The sequence below is a fragment of the Poromitra crassiceps genome, assembly GCF_964638095.1.
Source record: "Poromitra crassiceps genome assembly, chromosome: 3".
NCBI classification, from domain to species: domain Eukaryota; kingdom Metazoa; phylum Chordata; class Actinopteri; order Beryciformes; family Melamphaidae; genus Poromitra; species Poromitra crassiceps.
The window spans coordinates 76,178,766-76,190,558 of record NC_139625.1 but is presented as its reverse complement, the minus strand read 5'-3'; the positions used below and the strand labels follow the sequence as shown (position 1 = coordinate 76,190,558).

Genomic DNA, 11,793 nt, shown 5'->3' with positions numbered 1-11,793 from the left:
TTATGAGTCAGACTAGGTTTATGAGTCACAGGAAGTGTAAATACAATCGGAACTTCCTGTTAGTCTCTCAAGCCAGACAGTCTCTTCTGAATAAGGTGAATATCTTTGTTCAAGTTCAAATAATCCCAAAGATAAAGAGGAACAAAGTCACTCCGACAGACAGAATTTCACCCCTGCAGCAATCAAGGTAAATGACACAATAAATCTGTCCACTTTGCTCCAGACGTGTTTCACATTCATAAAAGTCAATAGAGTCAAACATGGAGACGGTAAATCGATGTAGAGGTGACCTGTTAGTGTGTTTGGAATATTGAGGGACTCTTCAGACTCTGAATAACAGACCTGTAGTTCTGTTTCCTTCCACCAGATGGCAGTGTTAATGTAAAACAGGCAATCTAGGAGAGACATGCAGCCTTTCCCAGTAATGTCCATGGGACAGTTCCATGTACCCATTCAAATATGAATGGGTACACGGATCAATATCCAAATTCTGCACGACTAATAATTTCCCACTACGGGCTATAGTAACATTCCATGTAATATCCCTGCTTATGTCTGAATGACAACAGTAACATTGCAGGAAATGGCACATGGTTAAAACACACACACGCACGCACGCAAGCACGCACACACACACACACACACACACGCACACACACACACACACACACTGCAACTTGAATGAGTTGACTTGAAAGACAATGGGAGAGTGCTGACACCTCTCCACAGCTGCAGCCCTCCTCTGTCCCTTATCTATCCCGGCATTGCCATGGCACATGTGAACAGGTGAATGGTGCAAATCAATAGTGGTCTCTGAAAGGTTATCCCAGTATTAGAACACGGCTCTCTTGAATACTCGATTCTGATTGGTCAATCAACAAGATTCACCGGTCATTATTTCTCGACAACCGACCACTGCTCTGCCACACCTGGATTAATCAGTTGATAAGAGCCTTTTGTCAGCAAGACACTACTAATTAGGCCAACCAGTTGCAGCTGTGGTGTCTTGTGTGCCAATTATGAATGAAACCGCTTTGTCGTTGAAAACGCTATTAAAAAATCTATTTGAATAATTATTTTTGTCAGATTATTGAATGATTTAGTTGTAGGCCGTGTTCTAAGCGGGATAATGGATAGTGAGCCGGTGATTACTGGAAATAATGACCTTCAGGTGAATGATTAAGCCCTCCGCTGCGCGTCGGGCTCAATATCACCTGTCGGTCATTATTTCGCCAGTAATCACCGGCTCACTATCCATTATCCCTTACATATACTACTAGGGCAACAGGTTTGTAATCCACCAAATGCTGTGTGGATGAAAAGATGATGGGATATGAGGACAACAAAATAGACCAAGGAATAACCTACAACAGTGGTTCCCAACTTTGGGGTCGCCGGAATTCAGATGGGTCGCCTGATATACTGATATATATTTTTAAACACCATCCACTATTTAAATTAACTACCAGAGAGGATTAGGGACACTTGTGATTTTTTTCAACAATTTTTTTCCCACGTCACGCCGTGTTGCATGTTGGGACCATAGGTTGGGACCTGGAAGAGGGCGCCACCTTCTTTCCAACGTATTTGCGCCAAGTCCCGCCCTACTCTGCATCTGATTGGCTTACCCTGATATTTTACGCTAACCTTAACCAACCATCACTCCCCATGTAACCCGCCTAAACCTAAGGGCGGGACTTGGCGCAACTGCGGTGGGGCGGAAGCAAATAAATACAGCTCGCGCGCTCACATCATTTGTTTCCTGTGACCGTCTCTGTTGCTGCGGAGGCTGGTGACCCATGTGGTGACCTGACCTGAGTAAGTTTTAGTTTTGTTGTTTTGACTAAAAGTTGGTGAAAGTGTCATCATGGATAAAGACAATGGACCCTACCGGGAGAAATTGGACCCCGATGCCAAGCAACGCTACCTGGACAAACTGACCGCGATAAACAACATAGATCCATTTGAGTTGGCAGCAGCAGAGTGGATGACAGAACCCGCGGCGCTGCCTCCGCTGCACTACCTGGACCTGGTCCACTACCTGGTGGAAGTGGGCGCTCACACCATGCCTGAGTTTAGAAACTACAAATCATTCCCTGATTATCAACAGTTCTGCAGTGGCGCGGTGCGAAAACTGCAAATCCACAAGCCTGCCAACAGTGACAGCACAGTCGTACTCGCAATGGTAAGTTGGCAGGGACTCACTCCTCTTTGGTGGCAACGTAAAGTTACGTTATAACGTTATTCAGATCTTTGACTCATGTAAAAGTACTAATACCGCCGTGTAAAAATATTATGTTAACGTTACATGTAACGTTAGTAAAAGTCCAGTCAAAGTATATAAAAGTATTGGCATCAACATGTAGTCTAGTAGCAAAAGTAAAAGTAGGCTGCTCGTCCTTTTGAGAATGGCCGACTTCAGAATAATACATTGATGCATGAGGTACATATTATGCTGCCTTCCAGACAACTGGGATGTGGGCGTCACTTTAATCATCACTTTAATGTTGCAGCTGGTAAAGGTGGAGCTGATTTCCATTCCTTTTATACTGATGGGTAGCTACAGTACAGTCATCTATAGTTATGCATCTCAATTTAATTATTAATACAGTAGTTGGAAGCAGAAAGTAGCATAAGATTATGTCATTCATTATACTTCTGTTGTGCAACAGATCTGGCACTCCCTCAGCGATGGTCCTCTGCAGGTGTGGGAGATCCAGAAGGCTTGGGCTATCGTCGGCTCCAGCGGTGAAGTTTCCTCAGCCCACTGTACATGCATGGCTGGGGATGCAGAGACATGCACTCACATCGGGGCCCTGCTTTTCAAAGTGGAAGTGACTGTCCGGGACAGGGAAACTGACATGCCCCCAGACGAAGACGAATTGTATGCGTGTGAGGCTTATAAGATTGATTTTACAACTGATGCTGCCACACGAAAATCACGGGACTCTCGTGACGGTGAGACTGACCACAGGCTTGGCTTAAGGACTTGTGCCGCCAGTAAGATTATACCGCCACCGACACAGGCGGAGATGGACAAATTCTACGCTGAGATCCATAAAGCCAATCCCAGAGCTGCGTGTCTGAGTGTGCTGCCAGGCTACTGTGAGGCCTTCAGAGATCCTGTGCAGCCAAATCTGAGCAATGAAACTTCTCTGCAGCAAAACGATGTAAGGAAGAGAGGGAGAAAGCCGTGGAAAAAACAGAAAACAAATCCCACAACTCCTGGATGCCCATCGGACCATGATTATCTTATTTGATCCAGTCCTGTGCAGAGACCTTGAGAGCGGCAGGTGCTCAATGTTAGTCAATAGTGTAACGCTTGGTTCATAAGCTTTTGCACCACTTTGCTTGCTGGGAACCTGAAGATTAATTTGAGATGCTCACTCGGCACTGTCACGTTTTTCCTAGTCATAGATCTGTGATAAACATTGAGTTTAGGTTAGGAGGTTTTTGTGTGGCAGCATTTTTGTGTCCGTCCTAGTAAGCATTCAGTTCAGCTCTGGGTTCAACATGGCGCATGACAGGCTGTCTTTTGTTGCCCTATATAATAATTTGTTTGCCAAATTAACATGCACACTACTACTGATCCAAAATATGAACCCACTAATGAAGTCTTCTTTACTCAGAAATGTATGATGAAAGTATTCAAGTGTATAAAATGCATTCTGTCATTTGGTATCAAAAACGGTCGGAGATTTCTGTAAGAATTGCATTTTTTGGCGATTGGTTGGCGAGCACTTCAGTTCTGGAAATTGCTCAGAAACCCCCTTATCAATAGGCTATATATAGGAAAACCATACATCCCCCTCTGAATCATTCAGCACTTTTACATGCACAGTTAATTCGAGCTATGTTTATAGCTTGATTAGGCTATTTAATCGGACTACTGTCCTTGTCCCAGTATACATGCACAGGTGGGAAATCGATTCTCCCCATGTCTCGTTACTCTCCCCCCCCCCATGCCCCTACTGGTTTTCTTCTTCAAGCAGGCTTTAAGCCGGGTTAGTGCTGATCGTGATAGTTCCCAAACCACACATATAAACACAAAGCTGCCCCTTGTTAGCTCAATACAGTTGAAACTAAGATATTCCATTAAACAAAATAGTTTTTCTCGCCACAGATTTAGCTACTACATCAACGAACTTCACATTTAGCTTTACCGCTAACATAAGTTCCTGTTGCCAAATCTCATGAGTGTGTTGCTGAGACAGACGGGTCTTTTAACAAGTTTAATTTCTTTCTGTCTGAAAAATGCAGTGTCAGAATATTGAGAAGAGGCAGTCTTGCTTGAAATCCCATCGTCTTTGGTGTAGTACGCTCTACTTTTGAGATGCACTCTCTGTTTATGCGATTGACTTCCAGATCAAAGCCTCTAGTTTGTGGTTGTAAAGTTTCATGAGGCTGTGATTGGCAACACCACCATGTTCTGTTACCTGTCACCATGTTCTGTTCTTTGAAAATGTTTCACAATAAAAAGATTTGAAACAAATGTATCAACTCACTAGGCATAAGTCCACCTTCAAATTGCCATAACTATTTAGAGAACTCGATTTTGACAAGAAGGTGACCTACAGTGCAATATTGACCTTATTTATAGCAGTACTTTAAAAATACAGATGAGTGGAGCAGAGTGTATACCTAATCTGAAGTAAAAGATACAGTTGTAAATAAGGACAAATTAAATTAATCCATTTAAATATGAGGTGAAGCCAATGAATGTGTCTTACCTTTAGATTTACATTTATAGATGGCCATTGTGTACAGTGATGAGTGAGAAAAGGACATTTTGTGACAATGCAAAGCCATGTGCAGTTTGGCTGTCAAAACGGCCATATCAACACATGAGACCCACAAAACTTGTTTTACTGAATGTAAAAAGTCTTACAGAGTTGGTGTTTCCTTTTTCAGGGAATGAACTCTGGATGACCTCACCTGAAATTATAGCACATTGTAGCTATGTTTTCAACACAATGGTTAAAAAAGAGGAATAGTCACCACTAATCTCTCAATACAGACTTTCAATTTGCGCAGTTTCACTGTCAAACACAGCACATGAGAATGAGAATCCCAAAGCTTGTTTTTACTGAATGCAAAAAAGGCTCGTACAGATTTTGGTAGGCCTAAATCAATTTCCGTTCTCAGCCTTGGCAAGGAATGAGCTGTGGAGTACCTGAAATCACAGGAGCTCTGGTCTCAACTAATGTTTTTTTTATAACAATGGTGAATGTAGGGAAATGTGGTCAACAAACAGGGTCAGTGGAGTGACCCTGACTTCAATTAATTTAATCTGTCTCCAATTCAATTAAATAACTTATTGGTATGACAGTAATGACATGTAACAATATTCTCAAAGCAATGTGCACTGAGTGCTCACTGCTCATCCATAAAAATGAAAGTAACATACATTTGAGAACAGACATTACAGAAACCCTACATAACATGAAGTAATTGGTGGACATAAATAGCCCCCCCTTCTCTCTCTCTCTCTCTCTCTCTCTCTCTCTCTCTCTCTCTCTCTCTCTCTCTCTCTCTCTCTCTCTCTCTCTCTCTCTCGTGTTCTCTCTCTCTCTCTCTCTCTCTCTCTCTCTCTCTCTCTCTCTCTCTCTCTCGTGTTGTTGACTAGAAGAGCCTGGTGACGCGAGGTTAGTTGTTGACAGTTCCGCCGCCTCCGATGGCGGGCGGAACTTTTATCGTTCTCCAGCAGAACGTCGGATCTGTGTAGGGGACGGACCGGAAGACAGCGTGAACTGAAGCAGCGAGAGAAGAAAGCGTCTGGATAATAATTTCTTTCATTTTCTGTGTCACGAAATACCTGTTGGGTACGTGTGCTTCCGTGAATACATGCAAGTCTACTCCTTTTATCTTTCGCGTACTGTCCGACTTGTGCCAATTTCAGTGCCTGGGTAATAATCTTATTTGTTTGTATGTATTGGTAAGTTTAGTGTCGTTGGCGATGAAAATGCCAGCTAGATACTAGCCTCAACGCGAGACTCATCAGTCATTCTTCCTTCAGAGTCTCGGATGCGCGGGTCCTATCACTGGGAGGTCGGCTCCAATGGCTTCACGCGATATACCAATCACAATAAAACTGTACCTACCTCAGTGTTGTTATCCAACTCTATGGGGCCAAGGTACTGCTCCACAGCGCCGGATGTATCGGTTCAGTGGTTGTGAGGGTGTACTGCAGTTTACAATTTTGAGCATTGAGCATGTGAATAATGTCTCGGTATTGGAAACTACGCAATATTTTTTGTAGTACCGTGGCCCCGTAGAGTTGGATAACAGCATTGTGTTTGGGGTAGGTACAGTTTTACTGTGATTGATAACGTGTATATTGCGTGAAGCCATTGGAGCCGACCTCCCAGTGGATAGGACCCGCACATCTGAGACTCTGAAGGAAGAATGACTGATGAGTCTCGCGTTGAGGCTAGCTAGATAGTAGCCCCAAAGTGACCCTACTACTGTACTCCGTATATATACCCGTGCAGTGCTAGCTAGGGTCACATAGCGTCCCATAAGGCAATAGGGTGGAACGGCTGTTCAAACGCTCTCCGACGTCCGATTGCAGATCCGAAGATATGATAGTCCTACGGAAGCCAGTAATTTAGCCGGGGCAGTTAAAATGATACTGCTGCATGAAACAACTGTTTAAAATCAGTCTTTCCACAGCCTGTGCTGTATTTAGGAGGAGAGGAGAAGCTTCCTAGTGCTGACAGGAACCTTGGGAGTTCATGACATGTTTTGCTTCCCAGGTGTGCGGGATTTGATGATTTGATCACTGAGCCACCAGTCTCCATGTGACTGCATTGTTTGCTCGCTGCGTGCAAGTGGTGCACCATGATAGTGAGATCAAACACACCCAGCTGTAAATTCAACCCTAACCCTTCCCTCGACCCTGCCTGGTCTTCTCTGTCGATGTAGGTACGGATTCTACTCGGGTTACGGATTCAGCTCGCCCTACCGGAAGTGCTCGGTTCGGGGTCCTCAACGGGGTCTAACCCTAATCCAAACCATAACCCTAACCCTAATTCATATTTTTAATGTCTATCATTCATGTCTGATAACATCAGTAGCTTAGCGTTAGCTTGTTAGCTAATCTAAAGCAGACTGTCGGCCATTCACTTGCTGAAAGATTCAGCCCGATCGCACGTACAATGGCATAGCTGTGGCCGAACACAATTCTGCTCACACATTCACACACAGGCACTTCACATTCTTATTATAGGATTTATACATTTGCTACTTTATCTTAACACGTTCACTGCCACTGACGTATTAATACGTCAAAAAAAATCCAGCGGTTCACTGCCATTGACGTATTAACACATTGAGTGCCAGCCATGTTTTCAATCCTGTAGGTAAGTTGTGCCAGGGGTGTTTTTGACGATTCTGGCTCATTTTACAACAGCCGAGGATTATTTTCTGTTAAGAATTCATGAACACCAATCATCTAAAAATAACTACGTAATAGAATGTGTGCTTTCTCTGTCTAAAAGAGTTAGTTTGCAGAGTTAGTAGTTATGTAGATATTAGCCGTTGAGTACAGCATGGTTTCAGCGTCTGGAAATTTATTCAGAGATAAATGGCTTTTTGTGAAACAGTCACTTTAACCATTCATTTTTGGCATCAGTAAGACCGTCAGACATTCTAAACAATAGTTTTGAACAGTAATTTCCTCCATAACAACAGGAAACACCCCTCTCATTCAAACTCCTCCCTCCGTGTGTCTTCTCCTCCTTCCTCCTGGCTCTACAGCGGGCGTGTCAGAAGCGCGTTGCTGCTGCCTGCCTGCCTGCCTGCGTGCCTGCCTGCCTGCTTGCCTGCGTGCGGACGCTCCTTGTGCGAGTCAAGATGGGCCGGGGAATGCGTGGGCGATGGGCAGATGTTGATTCTGGCCTTTCTGAGGTGTTTCAAAGTGTGTTTCACCTATAATCTATTTTGCAAATCGCTCTCCGCTCTCTGTGTGCTGCTGCCTGCGCGCGGCCGCTCTCGGCAAGACAAGTCTGAAATGGATTACTGTAAAATCGCCTCGCCATTTCCTTGAATGGCTTGCTCCCGCGGCAGTTTTTTCTTTGATTTCGGTCGTCTGGGGGAGCACTGTCAACACTTAGTGGGTCGGTAAAATAGATTATACACATTCTCTTGCTCCAATAGTGATCTCGAAGATGTAAAAGTTGTTGATTGATGTCCCACCGTCAAAAATTTTTTTTTTTTATGTAAGACGAGTAAACTCGGCTCTGGCACTCAAGCGTTGGATTATGTAAGACGAATTATCTCGGCTATGGCACTTAACGTGTTAATACGTCAAAAAAAATCGTTTTTTTTTTTTTGACGGTGGGATGTGCATCTAACCCTTTTACATCTCTTATATAAGTATTGGACGTGTACAACGTGTACAACCCATTCCACCGACCCACTAAGTGGCGACAAGGAAGGAGGAAGGCAAGCAAAAAGCAGTGTGACGAAGCCATTCTCATGAAAATGGATTGGCGAAAACGCTTTCGTTTTCGCGCTGATTGCTGGCAGTGCGGGATTGCAAATTTGCATAATAGATCACGGATGGAACACACTTTGAAACACGCAGCATAAATATGACCAGAATCGCAAAAGCTTGATCAAAGCTCTCAACCAAAACTCCAAGAAGCGAGCGAGTCCAACCAGACTTCCTCAAAGAGCGGCCGCTCAGACAGGCACAGCCGCACAGCAGCTGCAAAGCAGTGAGACTGGTGACAAGCTTGTGACACGGCCGCTGGCTGCAGCCAAGAGGAACGCCCACGGAGGGAGGAGTTGGAAGCAGAGGGGAGTTTCCTGCTGTTATGGAGGAAATTACTGTTCAAAACTATTGTTTAGGTCTTACTGATGCCAAAAATGAATGGTTAAAGTGACTGTTCTATCGAATTTCACAAAAAGCCGTTTATCTCTAAATAATTTTTCTGACGCTGAAACCATGCTGTATTCAACTGCTAATGCTTACATAACTACTAACTCTACAAACTAACTCTTTTAGACAGAGAAAGCACACATTCTATTAGTTGTTTTGAGATATTGTGTGTTCACAAAATCTTAGCAGAAAAGAATCCTCGGCTCTTGTAAAATGAGCCAGAATCCTCAAAAAAAAACCTGGCAGAACCTACCTACAGCATTGAAAAAAGGGCTGGCAGTCAATGTGTTAATGAATGTGGGTATGTTTACAGAACCACAACTACATAGAAGCCAGTGCTAAATGCCCATGCCCCTTGTGTCCTGGCCAACACCCGGTGGTGAGTGCCAGCTATTTACTACAGCAACCAGTCCAGAATAATCCTAATATCCCCTGTTTAGGGTAACGTGCTACATTTCTAATGATCAACTATATTAGAAATGTTTGTGGTGTGCGCATTTTCCCGAAGGAAAACAAAAAACAAAAATGCCTGACACACTCACAACTGGTCCATGACAGTTCAACAAGTCGCCTCATTCAACCTGCCAGATCAAGTTTCCTGGGGAGCTAACGTTACTAGTTCCATCCATGACTGAAATACATTTGGCCAGTTTAATCTCAGTCACTAGATTTGATTTCACTGCTTTTGTGTTGCACATTAGCCAGCAGTTGTACGTTGACTAATATTGACATCTTTCCTGGTAGAACAGGTGGGAGCATTCCGTCCTGAAACTGAAGTCATGGCTGCCGAACCAGCGACAAAGTGGGATGAGCGCAAAGCCTACAAGGAGCTCCTGCACTGGGACAGCCTGAAAAAACAGGGTCATCGCCTCCTTCCGCAAGACTTTGAAAGGTACAAACGGCACCGGAAACCACTTAACCTGTTTAACTGTACTGAGCAAAAATATAAAAGGAAAACTTTAGTTTTGTTTTCTATGCACACAACAAACAGGCTTAGGTCAGTGGTTCTCAAATGTTTTCATGTCAAGGACCCCTAAACGGGCACAAATTAGACCACAAATCCCACAGTCACTGTGTGGTATGGCAATACAACCACCCTTGACAGGAGATGGTTGGAAAGATTGGTTTGCACAGCGTCAAAAATCATTGGCTGCGACCTTCCCACTATGTCCTCCATATGCCACATGTATCAAACGCAAGATGCAGAAGTTTATTGCCGACCCCTCTCACCCTGCTAGCTCTTTTTTTAAACCCCTGCCCTCCGGTAGGAGACTACAGTCTCTTACGTGCAGGGCATCTCGCCGCAGGAATAGCACATATGCTGAGGCTGTTCGTTACTTGAACTCTGACGCACTTTTAACCTGCACCTTGAATGCAGATGGCAGCAGCACAAAGCAACATGCACCTTAAATGAATGCTGTAGCAGTATGCCCTTTACAACAGTTCTCACCATACTAGGTAACAGGGGTGGGGGGGGGGATCGATACACCATGGTATCGCAATATTTTGCCTGGCGATATTGTATCGTTATTTGGACGCCAAATATCGATATAAAAAAAAAAATGCAGGCCATGCCAGGCCACCGGGCATCTGCCCGAAGCGCCTGATGGTGCAGTCCACGCCTGCAGTGGCGTATTGAGTCCAGAGAAGCTTAATAATGTATAGCCTAGGTGTGGGGCAAAAACAAAACAAAAAAACACTGCATGTTTTACTTCCAGTGAGGTCAAGGAAAAGGTAGGAAAAGGAGTTAGGAGTGACAATATATCGAAATATCGCAATATTCAATATATCGCAATACTAGCATATCGCAATATCGCAATACTATCGTATCGTGACTCAAGTATCGTTTTAGTATCGTATTGTGGGCATCTGGCGATTCCCACCCCTACTAGGTAACTGTTCTTATTTATTTTCTTTTTATTACCTGTTTTCTATGTTATCGGTCTGTTTTTAACATGTTCACTGCCGTGGACGAGTTAACTCGTCAAAAAAACAACAACGGTTGACTGCCGTGGACGAGTTAACTCGTCAAAAAAAAAAAAAAAATTGACGGTGGGACTTGATCTAACCCTTTCACATCTCCTATAAAAATATGGGAGCCACCGAACGTGTACAACCCATTCCACCGACCCACTAAGTGGCGACAGTGCTCTCCAGACTATTGAAAGCCGAGCCAAAACTGCAGGGAAAAGCGTGAGGAAGCCATTCTCATACTGTAGGCGAAAACGCTTTCGCGCTGGAGCACAACGGTGGCGCACAACGGTGGGGGGTTCCAAAAATAGACTGGGTGGAACACACTTTGAAACACGCAGCATAAAGCCCAGAATCGCAAAAGCTTCATCAAAGCTCTCAACCGAAACCCCAAGAAACGAGCGAGCCCATCCAGACTCGCCCGACGAGGGGCAGCCAGGCAGCACAGACAACAGAAACTCGCTTGTGACACGCCCGCTGCAGCCACGGAGGGAGGAGGAGAACACACACGGAGGGAGGAGTTTGAAGGAGAGGGGGGTTTCCTGCTGTTATGGAGGAAATTACTGTTCAAAACTATTGTTTAGATGTCTGACGTCTTACTGATGCCAAAAATAAATGGTTAAAGTGACTGTTCTATCGAATTTCACAAAAAGGCATTTTTCTCACCTTTCATTTTCAGACGCTGAAACCATGCTGTATTCAACTGCTAATGCCTACATAACTACTAACTCTACAAACTAACTCTTTTAGACAGAGAAAGCACACATTCTATTAGTTCTTTTGAGATATTTTGTGTTCACAAAATCCTAACAGAAAAGAATCCTCGGCTCTTGAAAGATGAGCCAGAATCCTCAAAAAAAAAACTTGGCAGAAGCTACCTACAGTAAAAAAAAAACTGTTGGCAGTGAATGTGTTAAGAGCTGCACTGAGACAAATTC

The 11,793-nt window shown here is 44.0% G+C and overlaps 2 protein-coding genes across 2 annotated transcripts in view; both read left to right on the top strand.

The window, feature by feature from the left end:
- The first annotated feature begins 1,830 nt into the window (after positions 1 to 1,830).
- LOC310773986 (uncharacterized protein) lies at positions 1,831 to 4,410 on the top strand. Its single transcript, XM_083634032.1, has 2 exons — positions 1,831 to 2,185; positions 2,673 to 4,410. Exons 1-2 carry the CDS (start codon positions 1,868 to 1,870, stop codon positions 3,258 to 3,260), a joined length of 906 nt encoding a protein of 301 aa, XP_083490158.1. The 5' UTR covers positions 1,831 to 1,867; the 3' UTR covers positions 3,261 to 4,410.
- Positions 4,411 to 5,756: 1,346 nt separating this feature from the next.
- Positions 5,757 to 11,793, top strand: part of LOC310773276 (spermatid perinuclear RNA-binding protein-like) — a gene marked incomplete at its 3' end in the record, with an annotated part of 36,302 nt that continues 30,265 nt past the window's right edge. Inside the window, exons 1-2 of the mRNA XM_083633154.1 lie at positions 5,757 to 5,822; positions 9,634 to 9,776. Coding sequence (XP_083489280.1) covers positions 9,664 to 9,776 — 113 coding nt within the window. The 5' untranslated portion in view covers positions 5,757 to 5,822; positions 9,634 to 9,663. The remainder of the gene's footprint in view (positions 5,823 to 9,633; positions 9,777 to 11,793) is intronic.